At 37.2% G+C, this 23,272-nt stretch overlaps 1 protein-coding gene across 4 annotated transcripts in view; it reads right to left on the bottom strand.

The window, feature by feature from the left end:
- npr3 (natriuretic peptide receptor 3) overlaps window positions 1-23,272 on the bottom strand; it is a 105,099-nt gene that overhangs the window by 33,315 nt on the left and 48,512 nt on the right. For all 4 annotated transcript variants that reach the window (XM_028805643.2, XM_028805642.2, XM_028805641.2 and 1 more), the window contains exons 2-3: window positions 11,166-11,288; window positions 554-723 (exon numbers count right to left, since the gene is read on the bottom strand). In XM_028805643.2, the coding sequence (XP_028661476.1) occupies window positions 554-723; window positions 11,166-11,288 (293 nt within the window). The remainder of the gene's footprint in view (window positions 1-553; window positions 724-11,165; window positions 11,289-23,272) is intronic.

Genomic DNA, 23,272 nt, shown 5'->3' on the forward strand with positions numbered 1-23,272 from the left:
CTATTGGTGTTCCGTCAAGCAGCATTATTTCACAGTGATTGCTCCTGCCATGACTTGTCACAAAATGCGGATAGCTATTCAGAAGAAACTGCCATTAAAGGACAATACCCTAGATTTTGGCTATAGTGAGTTGCCCAGAGCACTTGCTTCAGAAGCGTATGATTTACCAAGCCAAACCATTCAGGATTTCAGGCAAAAGAGACACCAGTTAGTAGCGTAAGGCTTCATTCAGGCCATGTCTGCAACAAATGGATTAACCCCATGAAATTAAACATAACCTCTGGGCCGTTTCCTGGAAATAAAGGACAAAGGCTACTGACTATCAAGACTAACAAATGGCCACAACTTGGCAGATACACATCAGAAGCATTCTTTCGTGTAAAGAGCAACATCAAAATGTAATTCATATGGTAAAATATTGTATTTGCAAAAATAACCAATTAAGAAAAGTTTATCATAAAAAAGTATTCATCTGTTCATAACACAGCCAATTATCTGAAATATTCAAGAACAAGAATAGTCATTATAGAGCCTACAAGCGCGACTTACGTACAGAGTTATCTTCGTCATCAAGTTTCAGTTTCTGTAATGACTTCCTCACTTCTGTTGAAAAGTTTTCAAATTCGGGTTTGACAGATCTCAGCAAGGTGACAGTCTTCAAGGAGGCATATGCCTGCTTGGCTTCTGCATCATACTTATCCCCTCTCTTCCAGGATCCATTCCCTGTAATTAAAAAGGAGATGATTAATATCATAAATACAAAGGGGGGGAGGGGGGGGGGGTGTCATGGGAAGACCATGGGAAAACTATGTTCACTGTGATCACATGGGATATAATCATTTGTACCATTGTTGCTGTGCTTGACTGCTTAACAATACTGGTAAAGATGCAGATACACCTGTCTCTATCAGCATATCTTATTTTATAGTGCTTACCAGTGTGAGGGATGGCTGGCAGTTTATCCCGGCCAACACCCCCAGGCTGCTAGATGGAGTCCTCCCTACAACATGGAGGTGCCCCAAATTCCCGCAGGGCATCATGGACAATGGAGTTTGGCTTCACAGCCCTGCTGGATACCGTGGGGGCCGCCAGGGGACGCTGCAGGGAGGCACAGGGATTTATATTTTCCTTATAGCCCGGAAGTACTCCTTAGTCACGGGACAGAAGAAATGAAGTACTTCCGGGCTGAAGAAAAAGAAGAGTTTTTATCTGACCCAGAAGTGCTATGGAATCACATGGACTGAAGGACAGAAGCACTTCTGGGTCAAGTACTATAAAAAGGACTGTGGGAAACCCAGTAGATGGAGCCGGAGTTGGGAGGAAGTGTGGCGGAGCTGCTGGGTGGAGAGGAGGACTTATTGTTGATTATAATTGTGATTATTGATTATTGTTGTGAGTATTGTGGAGGTGCTTTGTGCACATTATTATAATAATATAAATATTACTGGGACTTTTTACTTGGTGTTTGGACGTGTTGCCTGTGGGTTTTATGTTTCACCGTTTAATTTCAGTGTTTATTAGGTCAACACTGAAGAGGATTAGTGTGTGAGGACAGATAGCAAGGAGTAAGCTACTACTCTCAAAGAAGAGCATAGCTGCCCTGTTAAATTTTGCTAAAGGCTTCTGAATGAGCCAGAATGTGACTGGGAGAATATTCTGTGAATGGATAAGTGGAAAATAAAACTTTTGGCTTAAAAGAAAAACCATATGTTTGGTGAAAACCAAACACTGCTCACTGCTTTCGGCCAGCTTTATTGCCAAAGAACAAGGATGGCTTACTATCATTGATGAAATTATGAATTCTGGAATGTACCAGCAAATTCTACAAGACAAGGTCAGGGCATCCATCCAAGAACTGAATGTCATCAAAAGGTGGGTCTTGCAGCAAAGCTGACACAGGTCAATCTAACAAAAAAGAATCAAAGCAGAAGAAATTTTGTGTTTTGGAATGTCCAAGTCAAAATATAGACCTTAATCCAACAGAAATGTTGTGACAGCGTGGGAGTTCATGTAAGAGATACAGTAGTTCTGTAAGCAGGAATGGGCCAGAGTCCTCCAAGTGGATTGCAGATTGACCAACAGATTCCATAAATGTTTTTTTGAAGTCATTGCTGCTCCAGGAAGTCACACCTTTTACTGAAAACATAAGTTCACATATTTTTGGACTGGTCAAGTCAATATTCAGACATAAACTGAATGAAAAAATGAGCATGAACATAACTAAATAACTGGTAAATCCAAAAAAATAACATGTAAAAGCACCAGAATTTGTTTTGAATAATGTTTTACCAATCAAGGTAAATGGTATATTCCAAATTTAAAATGTGACTTAAAGCACAATGCATATGTTAAATAAATTAAACACAAGCAACATCAAAACTTTTCCACACTGGAAACCTTTAATCTGATTAAAAAAAAAAAAATTTACAAAGTATAGTCAGGAGATGTATTCAAGATTCTGGAATGTAGAAATAATTCTGCAACAATTGGAACTGTTTGCAGGTATGATTTCTAATTATTAATACTATATTAAATATAACAATAAACTGTATTTGAAGCAGGTTTCAAAAAAAGAAAAAAAAAAGTTTTATCCAACCAATTACATTTTTTTTAAAATATCAGAGGCTAGTTGTGCATTGTGCATTCTTCCACAATCATGTCTGCTCTGCTCACCCCTAGGGTGCTCAACAGAAGGAGACACCCTCCAGCAAGCGCAGAGAATCCTCACTGGTTTGTGTTACCACCGGCATCCCTCAGCATCCGTGGGGACCCCGGAAGCCCTGCTCCTTTGTCCCACCACCATCCCTCAGTGTCTGTGAGCCCTTCTATAGAGAGATCAGTCACTCCTGCTCCTCTGCAATGTTCAGCAGAAGTGAACTTACACCCGGAGTGTCATTGGTCTGCATGAGGCTTCTTCCCTGACCGCCCAGCCTCCCCTCTATGGCACTGGCTCTGCCATGATAATGCCTCACTGGAACTGGAACTGCCAAGTCAAAAGTTTTTATTTATTTTGATTTCCTTTCATTTTAGTCATTCTGGTGTGTATTTTGTCATGATATAATAATACTATTTATTGAACTTCTCTAAAACGCCAAATTTTCCTTTGGGTACAACTAAAGTAAACTAAACTATCTATCTATCTATCTATCTATCTATCTATCTATCTATCTATCTATCTATCTATCTATCTATCTATCTATCTATCTATCTATCTATCTATCTATCTATCTATCTATCTATCTATCTATCTATCAAACTTCAAGATTCAAATGAATGTGTTGTTTAGAACTTAAATTTAAGTGTATGCATAGCGTGATACCTACAAAACATTTTATTCAAAGAGTACAGTGTATACTAAAGGTGCACTATACTGGGCTTTATACAAACAGACCACTTCTGATTTCTGAGGCAAACTTCCAAGCAAAAAATTGTTTTATATTTACTAGAACAATACATGAAATGTAAAAAAAACTTAGCAAACATTTTAAAAACAACGGGTACTTGTTTAATGTAATCATAATCCATGTTCTTTCTCATGTCAGGTATTAATCTCAATTTACTTCCAGGAAAAATAATGCAACTAATGTTAAAAGGAGAGATTTAGTAAGGAGCGTAAGAAAACATGAGTAATTAATTATCATTATATAACAAACCACAAGATTACAAAGCCTTCAGTATACTGTATATTAATTTATCCAGTTTCAGGGATTAATGTGGCCAGGGCCTGTTTCAGTAGTATTATGAGAAAAACAACAACCCCAAATAGATCCATCACAGGTTAGATTAGTAGGATAAAAGAAGAATAAAAATATTACTGGCATTTTTTAACAATAACATAGTGGCTACTGAATGTATCCTATTATCAAATTATGAAATCAGATGAAAATTTTAATAGATTTAGGTTAAGGTAAACTTTATTATCCAAGAAGAAAATATGACTTGCACAGCTACAAAAATATCAAATTTCTAAGATTATGGATAACAACACAAGCATCAAAAATAACAAAATATTTAAGGTTGAGACTATGTGGAAAGAATACTTTGAAAGGGTGACTGAAAAATTGGGCAACAACAAATTCAGGCTGCATTGACCTTCTTCCAAGTAGGAGATCTCTCTAATAAATGTAATCTGCTACCCAGCATAACGCATTAGAGACTTAGGATGATCCTGACATACAATGCTTTTTCAAATGGGTAAATAAAACAGAAGGAGCTTTAAAGTGTAAGATTTAGATTTTTTATTTAGAACACAAAGAACTCAGTTCTAAACCTGTGGTAAAGTAAAATTGTGCTACTTTGTTTTCCTACAATGGAGATATGGCTGGTGTTTTAAACTTTCAGAAATACACTTATAAAGGAGTAGTAATATTCTGGTATACACTTAAATTTTACAACTTCTCTTCATTATTATAATTAAGGTTTTTTTTATCGTCTCACACATTTTTATCGCTCACCTAACTTTCACTTTTGTCTTAAAGATGGTAAGCTCACTTAAATACTCCATATTGCTTCTTTGGGTTGACCCAAACCAGGGCCTTGCTAGCACACATCACACATCCCGGTAAGATTTTTGCTAAGAATATGGTGGCCTGGTTGCTGCTGCAGAAGAAGGTGGAGAGTGAAGTGAAACAAAGATTTTTTTACATACATATGAATGCTCTGAAATCACTCCAGTTACTTTCGTCTGGCATCTCCTGACTTACCATAATGAGAAAACCCCTACATATGATAATGTGAATTTCCCATTGGGATTAATAAAGTATCTATCTATCTATCTATCTATCTATCTATCTATCTATCTATCTATCTATCTATCTATCTATCTATCTATCTATCTATCTATCTATCTATCTATCTATCTATCTATCCCATTTGACTTGTCTTGATGACTAGTCATACAAAACATCAAGCTTTTTGGGCTTCCTCTAAACCTGAAAAACCTGAAATTTATGGCATTTGTTGGATCATATTTTGTGTAGGAAATTACTCCCTTATGATGAAGAATAAAACAATAGGTGTCTACAGCAAAAATGATCAGAAGGACTTGAAGTTCTTCATGCCACATCAACCGAACCCAGGGGTTCATTCCCTAATAGGATATGAGGGGTCAAAGTTGCTCCTCTTTACAAAACTTTGAAAAAATGGGGATCAGTAATATTGGCATGTGAAGTGTTGTTTTGTGCTATTTCGAGGTTGCTGATCGCAAATATGATAACATTTTTGATATTCAGTATTTTACCAGTGGCCTTAGTCCTGTAAGAGCCACTTCCAGAAGGTTAAAAATGACAAATTTCAAACATAAGCATGTCTAGTATCATGTCCGCTTGCTGAAGTAGTGAAAATGCTTTGTTGTGAGTGTGGGGAGAAATCCTACCACATGATAAGAACAGACAATTTCCCGTCAGCGCTTAATACAGTATAACCAAATGCCAAGTTTACCATACATCATAACTTAAAAAATTGTGTTGGGTTAAATGACCATTGACATTACCCAAAATTATTCTTTCACATCATATGCAGTACTCCTTCTAGTTCAATGTTGAACATACTACTAAGTCTTAGGTAAATCTGAACAGATTAACTTATTGAATAGAAGATTTTGATTCTCATTAGTAATGCTTTTTGGCCTAAAGAATTTTTTTTAGCGTACACAAGTGCAGCATTTTCAAGAGGCAAGAACACAAAGCTATATTTACTAAAGCATCAAGTAAATAAATATGAAAAGATAAACGAAACATTTAACTATTTTGTAACTGTGTTCTTCATGTATAAATTTATGCATGCAAAATAAACCTTCACTTTCAGGATGGTGTTGTGACTTTCATGGCTGACTAAATGACATTCCAGCCAGCATATTAACTTATCTTAAACTGTCCATGTAGGACAGACATTTTTGATCAATATATATTGTCTGCACAGAGTAATTCATTGCACACTAGAAGCAATAAGCTGCACAAAATAAATACTGGTAGAATGGCTAATGGAGTGATTAAAAATAACATCTCTGGTCTACAGGCTAAACAGAGGATGTTACATATTGCCAGCATAGTGCTGGACATATAAATTTAATTTCCTTGTATGGCTAGTCTGTTCAAGAACCTGTAGCTCTCCAGACTCTCTGTCATGTTTTCAAAGAATTAAATCTCCATGAGGGTTTGTTCCTAAATTATGAAGAAGTTTTCAGATTCTTGGGCCGTGTAACAATATAAAAAGAGTGCTTCAGAAAGTAAAGTGGCCATTTTTAATGCACAATATCACTCAAATCATTCCAAATGTTAACTGTATATTTATGTTCAACTAATCACATCTATGATTCATGTGTGGCAGCAGTAAAACACCATGCCAAACAGCTTTCAGACCACTCAAAGGGTTTTTATTGGTTAGTGTCCATCCATTCATTTTCTAACTTATGTAAGTGAGGACCTCAAGATGCCTACCATTTTTTAGCACATGATTGCAACCATTCCTTTGTAGGACAGCATGCTGTCTCCAGTTGTTCATACTGGGGCAATCTCCAAAACTTTGGAGCAGACACAGTGAGAACATGCAACATCCACACAGACAGTGCCTGGGCTTGGATCAGAACCAGGGGTCTGGAGGTGCAAGGCAGCAGTGCTATCTACCATTCCACAGACATATTAGTTACTATGACAAAAAATAATTTTGAATATCCATGGTATAAATAAACTGAAACTAGGTGGATTTTACATTAGACTTAATACATAGCTACTTCACAGTCTCTCTTAAAATGGCACTTATTTAGAATTTGCTACTTAATATTCCATCTTGTAGAAGCATATAGAAAGCACCCAATGATAAACTTGTTTATCCATTCATGATCCACTTTCAGCTTTGCTTTTCCAATTACATAGTCCCTGAATATTACAGTCTATCCCCCTTGCATTGACAGGTAGGCAGGAGTTAACACCGAGTAGAGTCCCAGTCCATTGTAGGACCCATACGTATGCACACACAAGCCTGGCCTGTTTAGGAAACATAATTAATCTAACAGATACAAGTTCAGGCCTGACTGTGGACCATAACTGCCATCTTTGCATGATGAAGGCTCCAGGTAGGGACGTGTGGTCAGGGGAGGCAGGTTTAAGGCAGAGCCTCACCTGTCATCATGAAAAGTAAAAAAACTAATAATGATGACATAAAATAAATGTGTCCACTGGTCTGTGCTATAAATTTGTTTTCTGTATGATTCCAATAATTTTGATCATTTTTATAGTCAAAATCGCTGAATTTGTGCATTTCCTGTTCACATACATCGGAGAAACAGGAGGTGTGGCAGCGACGAGCCACCTCAGGCTGCGCTATCCCTCACACACCGGGTTGATGCATGCAATTGACTTGTGCCTGTTGCTGTCTCTCTGTATGTCTCCAATATAATTGTTTGAAGACACATTTATTATAAACCCTGACTTTGCACAGTCTGGCTAAGACATAAAACCGCAGTGAAAAGGTACAAGGTGAAGCAGACAGTACCGTGCCATCCTGAAGGGAGCGCATGTGAGTCCAACATGTGCTTGTTGCTGCTGTTCTTCTACGCAGAAGCACCAATAAGTCTGCGATATCAGAAAGTCAAGTGTACTGTGGCGGTCCATTTATATTTATTTTTTGTTCCAACTGACTGCCAAAATGGATGATTAAGATTTTTAAAACTAAAAGAAAATAAGGAGGACTTTTACAAGAAAGTGATGGAGATTTTCGTGGAGAAGGATAGGCGCAGGGACTTCATTTACAAATAAAAATAACACCATAAACGATTTTCAGTTTTATAAAAAATGGGATCAGACTAAGAACAATCCAATATTTAAAAACTAAATTTTGACCTTAAATAAAATATTCTTTTGTTTTTCTTGTTATCCTTTTGTTGAACAGTCTGTATTAAAATTGATTAAAGCATCAGAATTAAAAGCTTTTAAAAACAACTAAATATTTCAAATAAGGTCAAAATTGAAATCCGTTTTATTTGTATACCACTCAGTACTTTCATTTGTAATGAATGAGTATGAATTGTGGAATTGCAACAGCAAATTTAGAACACATGGAGGGTGAGGAGCAAATGTGTTCTCTCCACTTTCTCTTGCCGCTATAAATGTAACGTTCTTTCTTAGCCAAATCTGAACCTTACCTATGTGTGTGTGTAAAGAATGCTGCTGAGATATGAAACATAACCAGTAGTCAATGTACACACTGCCAATTTAATAGTGAATAAGCTACTCTTTTGGGTTCATGTATTTGTAAATCTGACTCTAAAGAAGTCAGTGTCTTACCAGCCATGAACCTCACCGTACGTCACTGGCTCCAGGCACATTTTCGCACATGTTCTAGGAATGCTCAGTGGTTTGAGCTTTCTGGTCTGTTAATTTCAGCTTTCAGTCCTCCATTCTTTCTAATAATAATCATCTACTGCCTCAAATATTTCTTCTGCTAGATCACTCTCTTCTCTTCCTCTTACTGTTATCCAACAGAGGTTATTCTCTTTAGGTATAATTGCAGGAAAAAGCAATGTTAGCCTCTCAGTGGAAATCCTCTGACTCTTTCCGTTTTAGCTATTGAAAATACTCCAATCATTTTCTTTTACTTGAACTCTCTACAACACGAATTAATGGATCATCTTGGCTTAGAAATGAAAGGTGGAAATCAGCTGGTTCATGATTGGATAAGTACCCAGTTGCACTGACCTTGCTCTTAATGTTGGCGGTTTCCATTTTCAGATTATTGCTTCACTCTCTTCGCAATGGTGTTTCTCTTTCTGGGTACAAGCAATCCTAACCCACTTGATTAATTTCCTTACAGGGCAGGGTATATTGGGGAGGGTTCCATATATTTGTTTTAATTCTTTTTAAATTGTGTTGCTTGTTCTATTTTTGTATTTGATTTTTAAATGATAATAAAAATGTGATCACAAAATACACACACAACTTTGCAATCTGTGACGAAAACAGAGTTCACAGAGAAAAACCCACAAAGATGCAAGAACTGGGTGAAGATATTATTTGCGAGTAAGTTAAATTAATTGTCTAATTGAATTTAACATTTAAGGTGTTCAAACATTAACATGATAATTAACTTTAATGATATAAGTGTTGTCATACACGTGCTCATGGGAGGCAGCTAAAGGGACTGAATGAAGGTAATTCCACAACAGATCAGAGGTTGGCGGAGTGTACTGACCCTTTATCTCTTTCCACTGCAGACCGATTATGAGAAATTCCACTTGGTTCTGATGACATCATTTCCGTTTCTGGGCATAATGACTTTTGGTTTGGCCCTGATGACGTCACTCCCTATCCTCTGCTTTAAACACCGTCATATTTACCTCAACATGATAGTTCTGTTTTGGACTAGAATTTGTACACATATGTACTCTTTACTCAACTCTTTTGCAGCCAAAAAAAATTATACTTTTTGTGACTCATTTGTCTCATCTTTGACAGTGTATATATCATTATAAGTGGCATATTGGTGATGTAGTTAGCATTGCTCCCTCACAGATCCTGCATCTCATGTTGAAGTCCTGTGTTCTCATAACAACCGTATTATATACCAGCCACAATACCTGTCCATCCATCCATCCATTATTCAACCTGCTATATCCTAACACAGGGTCACGGGGGTCTGCTGGAGCCAATCCCAGCCAACATAGGACTCAAGGCCGGAACAAACCCTGGGCAGGGTGCCACCACAGGGCACACACACACCCACACACCAAGCACACACTAGGGACAATTTAGGATCACCAATCCAACTAACCTGCATGTCTTTGGACTGTGGGAGGAAACTGGAGCGCCCGGAGGAAACCCACGCAGACACGGGGAGAACATGCAACCTCCACGCAGGGAGGACCCGGGAAGTGAACTCATGTCTCCTTACTACGAGGCAGCAGTGCTACCACTGTGCCACCGTGCTGCCCACAATACCTGTCGAAAACAGGTAATTAAATAAATTTTAAAATATTTGATATTTGAAATCTCCTGCTTTACGTGTACTCTCAGCATTCCTCCAACACCTTTCCATGGCACCCTCATGTGTCTCAACGTCTTTTAGCTGGGGATTCCTCTCTTGATCACATTCTCGTAAACCCTGCTTCTCATACTCTGTCATTTCGAGTCGCCTTGCTCACCTCATGTCTGTTTTTTGACCACCACCAATTGCAAATGACCCCCTAGTACCTGCCATGAAAATATCATTTGTATTCTTGTGAATACTTCCTGTTTTTGAAGGTAAGTTTCAACATTCCTCCTATGGCTTTCCTCTGTATCTTCATGTGCCTCAACTTCTCATCTGGTTCTCCCCCTCTCAGTCATGTTCCTATAAAGCCTGCTTCTCAGATTCTATCTTTTTGAGGCACATTGGTTGGCTTCTGTCCACTTTTTGACCACCACCAATAGTAGACTGACCCCCATTACCAGCTGTGAAAACATCATTCGTATTCTTGCAAAAATGCCCATCTTTGAAGGCAACTCGGGTTGCACCTCATTAATATTTAGTGACCTAACTTTGGTTGGCTTTGTTTCTGTTGAAATTATCCATTTTCATTTTTTTTTTATAAAAAAAAAATAATTGTCACAATAAAGAATTGAACTTTGCACCCCAAACATATCATGCCACCATCCCGACCACTCAGCCACCAAAACCAAACTGACCAACTGGACCAAAGTCAAACCAACCAATCATACTGCTAGGTGAAACTGGACAAACACACACACACAGAGACAGTAGTGTTTCATTGTATAGCAGACAAGCCTCAGGTTTTCTTTCTCACTCATTCTCTGCCAGTTAGATGGCCATTTTCTGGGTTTACCCAGGTTGGGTGATTGCCCCCCAGATTTTGGAGTTATTGGACCATAATTTTTCATTGCCAGATGCCCTTCTCAACACCAACCTCCTTTAGTCATCTTTTAAAGAGAGATGGTGACCTTATTCTAATCCCAGGTCACTGGGCAAAAAGCCTTGGCTTTGTTCCTAATAAAATTAACTTTCAAATATAATTTAAAGGTTTTTAAGATAACAATATTAGACACAAGGAATGAACCACCCTCAGATAGCATTGTAGATCACTGTAGGGAAGTACATTATCATACTCTATTAACATGAGGAAAAAAACCTTTGTTGCCATGTTCAAAAATCAGCAAAATTAAATAAGCATTTACCGTAAGATGTGCTGTTGAACAATTCAATATTAAAGAAAGTAAAGTCTCCATTAGTCATTCTCCACCGATGAGCAGCCAGCATAATTTCTCGGATAATGTTGCTGGTGGCACACATCACCACAACTAGAAAAGAAAAAATAAAATAGTTAAGAAACCGAAAAGAAAATGATTTATGAATATTCTTTATTAAATATGCAAAGCCTTGGAACAGATATATCATTGATGTAGATAATTAAATGTTTCATTTTTAACTGTGGCATATAACCCAGCTAGGCACAGATTCAGAAAAATACTCATTGATTTTGTAATATGTTTGCATTGAAGGCCAAGAAAAGATGTGTGTATAGTTGCGTCTGGGAATAATACAGGATTTAAAGATTATTAAACAGATTTTGGGGATTTCTGTCACTCTAATTTCAAAGAAATCATAAAGAAAAAAAAAGCATTTTATAAGATGGACCCAGTAGGTTGTTGTTTACAAACACTGCTAATTTAGTGATTTCTCTTCTTAGACTAAAGAATATTTTCAATAGCTTACCTTACTTACATCATCAAACCTGAACGTGAACAATGAAAAGCAGTGCACAAAGGACTCAAATGGATTCAGAAAAATAAGTATACTGAAATAAAGTGTGATAATCCTATTAAGCGCTGCATTTGGCCTACAGCATTTATTTAACTCAGGGTTTTTATTTCAGCATCATGCACCTCTCGAACCGCTTAATCTAGTATGGAAACAACTGTAAATTATAAGTACTTGTGGACAAAATCAAAGGAAAATAAATAAACATCACATAGTAACAGATTCCCCAAAGGGAAATTGTTTGAAAGACATTTGGAAAAATTCAGTTTTCATCAGTAAGGTGAAAATCTCTCAAATAGCAGCATTGACTGATGTGCAAAAAAGTATTAATTATGCCAGAAATGATCTCACTTTATATTCTGTTTCAAATTATAAAGACCACTTTAAATACTTTGTCTTTTTAAAGTAGGAGATGCCTTTTTATATAAGCTACCTCAATATTAAAAGCTTTAGTGACAACTGGCATCATACAATCTGAGAAGACAATTTTGTTTCATCTATTCCTCCACTATCTGTTACCAATCCTATTCAATTCAGAGTCTAAGCTGGAAACATCAGGTTCAAGCAGACAGCAGCTTAGGATGGAGTGCCAGTCCATTGTAGGGCTTCTCACTCACACGGGGTCAAAGTAAATTCTCCAATTAACCCAATAGCACACATTTTTGGAGTTTGGAAAGAAAACTAATGGATTTGGAAAATAACCAAAGAAGACATCTGGAGAAAAAACAAACTTTGTGCACAGACAACAACTAAATGAAAATCCAGACCCAGACTCCCGAAGCTGTGAGGCAAATACCCACAGCAAAACCATGCCATGCCACATGTAATTCTAAAGGTTGCCGATAAAACATTTGCTATAAAACAAATGTGTTCCTTAGTAAGTTTATGGAGTGTATGGATTCTCAATTATGAAAAACTAAACAGAGGTTTCAATGACATTATCATTTTTTAATACTGAATTGCATGGCTGTATTCTATAATGTCAGAAACCTTCACGTATATTGTATCAAAGATGTTAACCATTATAAGTATAGTGCCTTCAAAAATTATCCAGACCCCTTCATTTTTTCAGGTTTTAGTATGTTGCAAACTTGACAAAATTTGTTTATTCCCTCATCAAGCTAAACAAAATTTTTGCAAATTTATTAAAAATAAAAAACCAAAACATCACATTGACAAAGGTATTGAGACCCTTTGCTATGACACTTGGAATTTGTCTCAGGTGTATCACATTCTATTGATCATCGTTGAGAAGCTTCTACACCTTGTCTGGATCACCTGTGTATTAACATTCAAATGGTGAAGCATGGTGGTGGCAATACCTTGCTGTGGGAAAGCTAAAAATACCAAAGTTCAGAGATTTCCTTAATGAAAACCGGCTCAAGAGTACTCTGGATCTCAGACTGGGCCAAATGTTCAATTTCCGATAGATAGACAGATAGATAGATAGATAGATAGATAGATAGATAGATAGATAGATAGATAGATAGATAGATAGATAGATAGATAGATAGATAGATAGATAGATAGATAGATAGATAGATACTTTTATTCATCCCCTTAGGGAAATTTAGGTGTCCAGTGCTCAATCACATCAGTAAACATTGCTAAAAAATATTTAAAAAGGCACAAAACATAAATAAATAACTATGGATGGTCTGTACCTCCCTCCCCATGCACCTTTCCACCACAATTCCCAGTGTGTCCACAGTCCTACCCAGCACAGAGCCAGCCTTCTTCACTAGCTTGTCCAGTTTCTTAGTGTTCTTATCTGTCATACTGCCTCCCCAACACACAGCAGCAAAGAACAGGACACTGGCAACAACTGTCTGATAAAACACAGAGAGCATTTCACTACATACAATGAATGATCGGAGTCTTCTGAGGAAAAACAGCCTACCCTGTACCTTCCTGTAGAGGACATCAGTGTTCAGAGATCCTAGTCATAAGGCTAAGAAACACTAGAGTGGCTTTGGGTCAGCTCTGTGAATGTGTAAATGTATGAACAAATGAACATCTCTAGAGAGACCTGAAAATAGATGTCTACCAACCATCTCCATCCAACCTGACAGATCTTGAGAGGATCCGCAGAGAAGAAAGACAGAACATCCTCAAATCCAAGTGTGCAAAGCTTGTTGCATCAAACCCAAGAAGACTCCAGGTTGCAATGTCTGCCAAAGGGTTTTCAACGAAGTATTGAGTGCTTGTGTCAATGTGATGTTTTTTATTTTTAATACATTTGAGAAAATGTCTAAAATCCTGTTGTGTGGTATTCAGTTTTGCTTGATGAGGGAAAAACAATTTAAAAGATTTTAGTATAAGGCTGCAACATAAGTTAATAAGTATAAAATGGTAGCAGTTGTAGTTGCTCTCTCTCTTTAAAGCCCATGGAATTAACATTTTTGCAAATTTTATTCCTTTTTTCTTTTCTATCAGATCCTTTACTGTGACCTGCCACTTCAAGAGTCATTTCAGCCAAGTTAAGACACAGCAAGGGATTTAGGAGAGCTGGAAAGCACAGTCAGCCTCCGGGCAGAATAGAAACAATTAACAATATTCATACAAACTGCCTCTGTCTTTCTTCTCATTGCAGTTTTATATGCCTGGAGGGAAGGTGACCAGAGTGACCTTTACAGACCAGAGATTTCTTTTTAACTCTTCATTTCTGCAGTCAAGAATTTATTCTCTCTGCAGTCAAGAATTTCCTCACGATAATGATTTGGGAAAGTTATTTTAGTCTTGTTGTAATGAACTGTCTGGTGGGCAAAAGGTTGCAAGGGGTAGGACGGGCATCAAAAGGTCCAACAAAAGGCTATACAGAAAGTGGAGAGCTACACTGCATGCTTGTGTGGGTAGCCAGATGCCTCCAGAGGGCAAAGACCCCCTCTACATATGGACAATGCCACATAAGGGAAGGACACAAAAGCTGTCGACACACAGACAGTCAACAGGTAAACCTTCTGATGGAGTTCTGCTTATGATAAAAGAGGGCAAACTGCTGTGGGTGCTATGCTCTTCCAAAAAGAGTGAGTCTAGGGTTGTAGTTCCTCCAGATTTGGCTAAACAATACTCTGAGCTAACGAATCTAGAGGCTTAATAGACAAGCTTCATTCTTATGGCGGGGGGTTTATGGGCGCACCTTTCCAGAGTGCATTACTCCAGTATTACTGGGACAGCTTAGCTATTAGCTAAACACATGAGCCTGATGGACTGAATGTTCTCCTCTCACTTGTTAAATTTCTTATGTTATGATCAGAGGCCTAAAGCAGACTGGGGTAAGGACTACAGGGCTTGATAGGAGTAGACAGGAAGAGTAAACCTTTACAGTACTGAATGGTGAAAAAAGTGGAACCAATGCCATTCCAAGTAGAGTAAGACCTGGTGAAGATAGGTTCATAGAGCAGAAGGCTTCTACTTGATGTTTTTGCTTTCTGTAAAGTATGAAACTAAGAAATGGCTTAGATTATTGGCAAATCAATACTCCATTAATTAGGCTTGCTATGACTTATAAAACTTGCCTAGTTCTTATTTTCTTGGTGGACAGGAAGTTTTTATGTTTTGAAAGGCACTCTGCACAGCATGCTACTGTTTGCAGAAATGTTTAAGGGGGCCCTTCCCACGCAAATTTGTCAAATTGAATACTGACAGAATGTTGTATTCTTGTAGATATTTTGAATGCATTGTCTTTCCACTTATCACTGAAAGAAATGAAGTGATTATATCATTTTGTTTTTCGCTTATTTGTCACAGTTTTGAGCGATTCCATCAGCAATGGCACCACTGACACCATTCCATATTTTGGGTTTCTATCACACATGCCGCCGTTAGGGCTCATTTGTTCATGTGCAGCTCATGAGTGCTTGACCTCGACTGTCTTTAAAAAACTGAGATGGAAATCATTTTGAATCTGTGCTTTGTTTTCCAAAAGAGAAAGTTCCGTCAGCAAATAAAGTTTATCTTTTTAAATGGTTTCATTTGTTAAGCTGCTTTTCATTTGGTTTTTGGTCTCTTACCTGCTTAAAGACTTCCAGCAACTGCTCACCTCTTTGGTCCTGATTTCAGTGTCTGACTACTTTCTTTGGATTGTCCCTTTAAAACTTCTCCCCACATTCAAGTAAATATTATTTGCATAAGCATGACATATAATTTTTTCAGAAGTACGATGGCCACCAAGGCTACTGTTACAGTCTTTGTGAATTTGTCTTTCAAAGTTGAGAATATAAAACTAGAAAGGTTAGGTATTAATTACAGGTTTCAGAAGTTTCACTTAATAGTAAACAGATACTTTCATTTGAGGACATAGTTAGATCAGTTATTCCACAACACAGTCCATGAAATTTGCATTTGTTCTGTGACAAGTGCAAGGCTCTTGGTCGAACAAAAGTAAGCATGAACGTTTTATTGGATGATTTAATGCTCCTGGGAACCAGTACTCTTTGAGAAGCTATAAGCTTACCTTGGTAACCTTTTAAACAATACTGAAATGTTATGTTAATTAATTTATCATGTATGCTATCTATTTGACAAAGTGAGCTCCACTCTATGAAGCAGGCTTTGTTTTGTAAGCTGAAGCAACCTGAAATTGAAGTGAATTGGGTATTGTCTGGACCTCTTCATGGCTGAAGCTCATATGACCTCAATACTGTTAATATATTCTACAAAGCACTTATTATCCAGTCAGCAGGTCCATTTTTGCCTGTCCCTTCCTCAGCCATATATAAATGTAACAGAAAGAACCAGCGTTCAGTTCACTGATTTACTGCCTGTGGAGAATTGATTTTGAGAATCCAAACTTAAGCATATTCTCTTTTGATACTTAATGGTTTTAAATTGTTTGATCTTTCCCTTATTGAATATTCCTGCAGTAAAAGTATCATTTATTTTTATTTCTGACACACTTATAACACTTTCATTCTGGTTTGGGATGGTCATTGATTCCACTTCCATTGTCTCCACTCTTACATTCTCTGTGGTATCTACACTGAGAAAGGGACTCCTCAAAAGACATTAATCGGACTGAATAGGTTTGATATCTTGAATAATGTAAATACTCAATTGAAACATTTTTTCTAATCCAAAAGTATCTAAAGATAGACCAAAAGGTGTCCTATGTGGGTTATGCATTTCTTTTGCTCTTGTACCATTCTAAGCAGATCCCTTTGTGTCCACCGACTGCTCTGAGCACAGAGGCTTTAAGCCGTTATAAATATACAAAAATGAGGACTTAAAATCCTTGAATTAACTGTTGAGCAACTTCACAGCTATCTTACCATAAATAAAACTCCTGAATAAATAAAAGTTGATGCATCTCCTAACATATGCAAGAGATGACAATCAATATCTTTTGACAGCTATACTCTGGGCCCCTTGTTCCTCTGAGCCTGTCAATTTGTCCCAGGATGGAGGGCAAGACCACCACAAAACCAGGTATTTCAGACCCCTTAAGAATTCAGCTTGTGAAGGCAAGGGATTGCTTATTCATTTAACACAGTACATTTATTATCTTCTTTTTACTTTGCCTTCCTTTTTGATAATTGTTAATTAATTTCAGCCATAATAGCATAGCTTACATCTTTCTAAACACTTATCTAGTATAAAAGGCCATGCATGAATTCTCATTCAATCAAAATTGTCACGACAGACTCCAGCCACCCACGACCCAGAATTGCATTAAGTGGGTTTGAGGATGTTGTTAAGTTGTGAATGGTAAATGGTATTATTATTCACTTTATGCCTTACATATTGCAAATGCTGAATTCTGTATTATAAAAGAATCTTCAAATATTAATTAATTCCTTCTAAGAACAACTTGTTTGTTTTTGTTTGTACGGATATAAATGAATATTTTGTTAATATTAAGCCATGAACTTTAGGAGACTGCTTTAAATTAAAGGGAAGTTAATTTAAGAAAGAAGATGGAAAGCACTCCTTTCACACACACCTTTATGTTTTTAAATAATAATCGTATTGCTGTAGCTGTTCTTTTTAGGTGCATTTACATACACTGCAGAAGGCACCTACTGCAATAGCCATGTCTCAATGTCTGTGCAGGCAGTGTGGTGTAGTGGTTACAGCTTTGGACTTCAAACCGTGCGGTTGTGGGTTCAAATCCTGCTACTGACACTATGTGACCATAAGCAAGTCACTTGACCTGCCTCTGCTCCAAGTAGAAAAACAAAAGAAATGTAACCAATTGTATCATAAATGTTGCAGGTCACCTTAGATAAAGGTGTCAGCCAAAGAAGTAAATGAACACAATAGACTGATTTTGTTGAAATCTGGCACACTCATTCTTCAAGGAGATTTGTCTGGACAGTTCCATTTTTTGTTTGGATATCTCAAATATAATGCATTGTACATGTTTTTGAGATTTCAAAATCTCCTTTTGAAAAGCATTGGTGAATTTATGAACATGTCTATCTTAAAATGGGGAACCATTCTGTGTGACTTCAAGTATGAATTAAATACTGTTTGGCTTTTACCTTACTTATACAAGTTACTTAAAACTTGTATGTTTTTAACATTTTTCTTTTCTTTTTCGACAGCTGCTCCCGACAGCAAAACAGTGAAATATGTTGCTGAAGCAACTGCACCACGGTAGAGGACAGGGGTTGGGGTGGGTTCAGTAGGTCAAGTGTTACCATATAAGAAAGGTACAACCTTAGATGTGTACGTGTTTATTCATTTTGCTAATAATATTTGTTATTCAGAGCAGCTGTAATGATATTATTTATTCATCTCTGTATAAGGTAATTATTGTCCCTTATAGTACCAGAATGTATGGGTAGGTCTGCTTCTACCTTCGCCCCATCCCACGCTTGTCTTTGCGACTGCGCAGTATCTTCTGCAAACCTCAGTCACAGCAGCTCACTTCCATTGGTCCTTGAAATCAAACCGGGTAGGTGACATTAGGTTCATGTCCTTAACAGTAGAAAATTAAAGCATCTTAACTTAGACAGAAATGTATGAGTGATGGCTCTGTAACAGTTTATGTAACAGTGAAGAAACGTGTACTCAATATCTCTATTACACTAAAAACAACCTCATGGCCTCATTTTCTAAAGATTATAGTGATACAATTTTTCTCTCACAGTATAATTTTTCAGCAAAGTGTCATAACGATCCACTATTTATCATGTATGGATACGGCCAACAATTTTAGCAGTTAACTAGCTATCTATCATACTGTATTTGGAGGCAGCCAACAATTTTAGCTTCAGACCTCAGCACAGATTTTAAATTTCCATTGGGTATTTGTTTGAAAAAAATTATGTTTAAGAAATGTGAACTCTAGATAGCTCCAGATCCTCAATATCCAGCAACTGACAACCACACATGAATCTATTCATCACCTGAGTTGTAATCTTCTTTCAATGAAAGCAACTTCAGCCACAACCATATTGTAAAATGACATTAAAAGACACATTTTATGTATGCTAATACATTATATCATCACTGTTATTTTTCAATATGACTCACTATTACAAAAATATGTCATATATTGATGTAACAAACTCTTGGATGAAATTGACTAAAGATTTTAAAAATGCTGCAGTTTTCAAACTAGCAAACCAACTCTCCTAACACACCCAACTGTTACACCAAACTTCAATTTTTTTTACTTGTTTTAGTCCTTTAATGAGAGAAATGGTCTGCAATCCTGATTTTATTAAACCTAGGACAAGTTAAGAAGCAGATTACATTCTCAGATGTGAATAGTGAAGTGAGTTCAGGTAGAAGAAACCGCATTATGTACATAAATGGTGTACAATGGCAGCAAATAGAATGTGAGAATGTATTTACGTTTTCCATACATTCATTTTAAGAATATGCCACCTGAGTCAAAGAGATCCAAACCACAGTGCAGTAATGCTGGCTGCAAGGCCACAACCTCACCCCAAAGACAGGAGGCCAGTTTGTCACAGGCATACATACAAATACATCCACTTTCAATCTAAATGTTCAGGTTTCACAACAACAAATAGCTTAATATGCACATAAACACAAGTAGAACCAAGAAACGCCATAACACACTATAAGGCAACGGCATAAATCGCTGTGCTACAATGCCATTATGAACTGACTCTTTAAAAGTAAAAAAAAAAAGAAAAAATATTTGTAGTTTGCATTTAAAGTTTACTGCGGTGGGCTGGCACCCTGTCCGGGATTGGTTCCTGCCTTGTGTCCTGTGTTGGCTGGGATTAGCTCCAGCAGACCCCCGTGACCCTGTGTTCGGATTCAGCGGGTTGGAAAATGGATGGATGGATGGATTTAAAGTTTATACACATCCAGGTCTTATACCCAACCGTATATTTATTTTGGAATTACGCTACTGTCTCCAGTCATCAAAGCTGGTAGGCATTCCACTCAGATGTCTGTCATTTCATTTTCTGTTAGGTCATCATAGACAGAATCCTAAATGATAGGACCTTTTTCAATACATTCATAAAATTCTAATCTCAAGCACTAAGTTGATCTTAATTAATAAGATTATAAAGCACCATAGCTGGGAATGGTGCTTACCATACAATCATGTAACTTTCTCTCAAGGTTTGTACCAGAGATAATCGTTAAAAGATTCATTGCAGAAGCTGAGACTCCAATAATCCCTCTTTCTATTCACTGCCACAAACATGTCCATTTTGGATTCTGATTTTTTTTTTTTTTGCTTCCTGGTCTTAGTCAGTCTCTGCCCCAGTCTGATACAGAGGAGTTTTCTGTGACACCTAAACACCATACGTTAGAACATTAGAAAATTTGTAGCGAGAATAGTCCATTTAGCCCAACAAAGCTCATCAGTCTTATCCACTTAATTCTTCCAAAATAACATCAAGTCGATTCTTCCAGGTCCCGAGAGTCCTATTGTCTATAACACTACTTTATAACTTATTCCATATGTCTGTGGTTCTCTATGTGAAGAAAAGCTTCCTAATGTTTAACAAAGTCCCAACTACTATCCTGTGTTCTGGTTGAGCTCATTTTAAAGTAACAGCCTGAATTCATTAACTCCTTTCGGACACTTCAATTATATCAGCTCTTAATGTATTTAATTAATGTTTTGTCACATTTCACTCTAAATCCCAATGGTTGAGATTATTTCAGAAGTAATTATAGACCAATGTCATCTTGAAATGCCCCTGGCATAACCAGATACTATCGCCATTCAATGCAGCAGGGTACATTACACCTTTGATAATGGATGCTACCAAAACATCAAGAGCAGCTACACCATCATTCATAACATCTAGTACTGCATACTGCTATTTCCATTGCCCAGCGTCTAAAGTGGTATGCCACAAATACTTATCCACTGGTAGTTTAAAGACACTTAGCACCTTCAATGCCCGGTAAAAGTCAAAGAATCGAGATGGATTATTCTTTATCAGTTAGATCTTAAATGCACTAGTGTTTTAACTCACAACTTAAATATGTCTGTAACCTTAACTAACCCAGCTGACTAACATGAGGTCAAAAACATGGCAGTGATGCCCCCAAAAGTAACCACAACAGCAGCAAGCCGGGACTTTCTCTGGCCAGCTGAGAAGAGTGACACCCAACTGCCACCTGCAGGCTTCAGCCTAGACAGGCTTATAAGATCAAAATGACTAAAAAATGTTGCAAAATATACGAGAATGCCCTACAAGGGAGAAACCATAAAAAAAATAACTTTGGCCTGTAACCAAAAGGTTATTCTTTATACAAGAAATGTATTTAACAAAGAGTAAAAAATACAACCAAATGCTCAAAAGAGCAATAAATCAATTTGCCTTAAAAAACAATCCAAAGCAACCAAATCCCAATGCAGAATCCAGTAAAGAATAGACAAAAGAAATCAAAGAAGCCAAAAATAAATCAAGAACCAACAAAGCTGACAGTAAACCTCACTACAAACTCCATGAACTGCCACTGAATCCTTTTTTATTGTTTACTTATAAAACCAGAGGGAGGAGCCAGCAGCAGTGAAGTCTCCTGGGGCTCCACCCACAAAGTGAGCAGAATGACCACACATTTAGTGAGACAGCATAAATGAAATATAATAATTTAATATCAATGAAAACAACAATAAAAGTGAATAAATGCATGTCAGGCAGGTGAGGAGTGGTGATCATTTGCTCATTTGAGATGTCTGATTGATTGGAGATCACTTTTATAAAAAAAAAATTCTTACCCACAGGAAGTCATGGTGAGTTGGTACAGGAGAGAAAACCGAGGGGAGTGGAGTTTGGCCCCCAATTATGAACAAGTCATTTTTCCACCATAACATTGCACCACCGTACACTGCAAAGCTGACTATTGAAAGCTGGGAAAAATCTGGTATCCAGTAGGTCGAACCTTCTTCTTTATTCACCTGATTTAGTGCCTTGTGATTTCTGGTTGTTCCCAAAAATTAAAGAACTTTTACATGGAACATTTTTTAAGATGAGTGGTGAATGGATTGATGTGGTGAGTGAGCAACTTGAGAGCTTAACTAAAGGTAATTTTTGCTGCTTGCTTTGACAAATGATTCAAGGGCAGGAAAAAAAGCATCTATGCTGCGTTGAAGTCACCAATAAATGAGCTTTCAATGGGGAATATGTTTTTGCCTTGTTATTTCTGGCTCTGAGGCTAGGGATCTGCACTGGTAATCGGAAGGTTGCCAGTTCAAATCCTGTAAATGCCAGAAGTGACTCTACTCTGTTGGGCCTTTGAGCAAGGCCCTTAACCTGCAATTGCTTTATCCTGGGTTTGACATAAACCTGCATCCATCCCTACAAGCAGACCCTCCAATTTGCTTGGAAAACCCTGGGGGTTGGTGGCAGAATTGGCACTCCAGCCACCATAAAAAAACCTCACAGCGTTCCATTCCATCTGAACTAGTGTGGCGCTGATGTGCCACCCGTTGCATGGCTGCACTCGAGTCCTAATCTGGGATCCTGAGGTGGTTTATCATGTGATGGGTGCGGCAACACGCTGTAACAGTGCGTGCTCCTAACCCCTCTCTGTGTTGAAGTCACCAATAAATGAGCTTTCAATGGGGAATACGTTTATGCCTTGATTGTTATTTCTTGCATGAAAGGCTATGGACTTTTGCAACAGCCTTCATATCATCAGGTTTGTAATGAAAAATGTATTATGAAATTCCAAAGCAAAGAAAACATTTTTTTTAAATACTCAAATTTCCTCCTAAAATAAGAAAAATAAAATGTAGCAAAATATTCTATTTTAGCAATAAATAACTAAGCATTGCAGTGCCTTACTGTGTCTAGGGCTCTCTCTTTCTTGGTGCTCAGTTTTACCAGGACAGATTCTGGACCCCCATGACCCTAAATCGGCTTTAACAGGTTTTAGAATGTTATGTTATCTTATAACCATTAATATTCAATATATATATATATATATATATATATATATATATATATATATATATATATATATATATATACTGTAAATGTACAGTTTTTAAATATATAGTGTAATGTAAATTTACAGTATATACTGTATAACATACTATTTTCTTACCTTAGAAACTTTATGAAATGTTTGT

This window comes from Erpetoichthys calabaricus, chromosome 7 (genome assembly GCF_900747795.2).
Source record: "Erpetoichthys calabaricus chromosome 7, fErpCal1.3, whole genome shotgun sequence".
In the NCBI taxonomy this organism is placed as follows: Eukaryota; Metazoa; Chordata; class Cladistia; order Polypteriformes; family Polypteridae; genus Erpetoichthys; species Erpetoichthys calabaricus.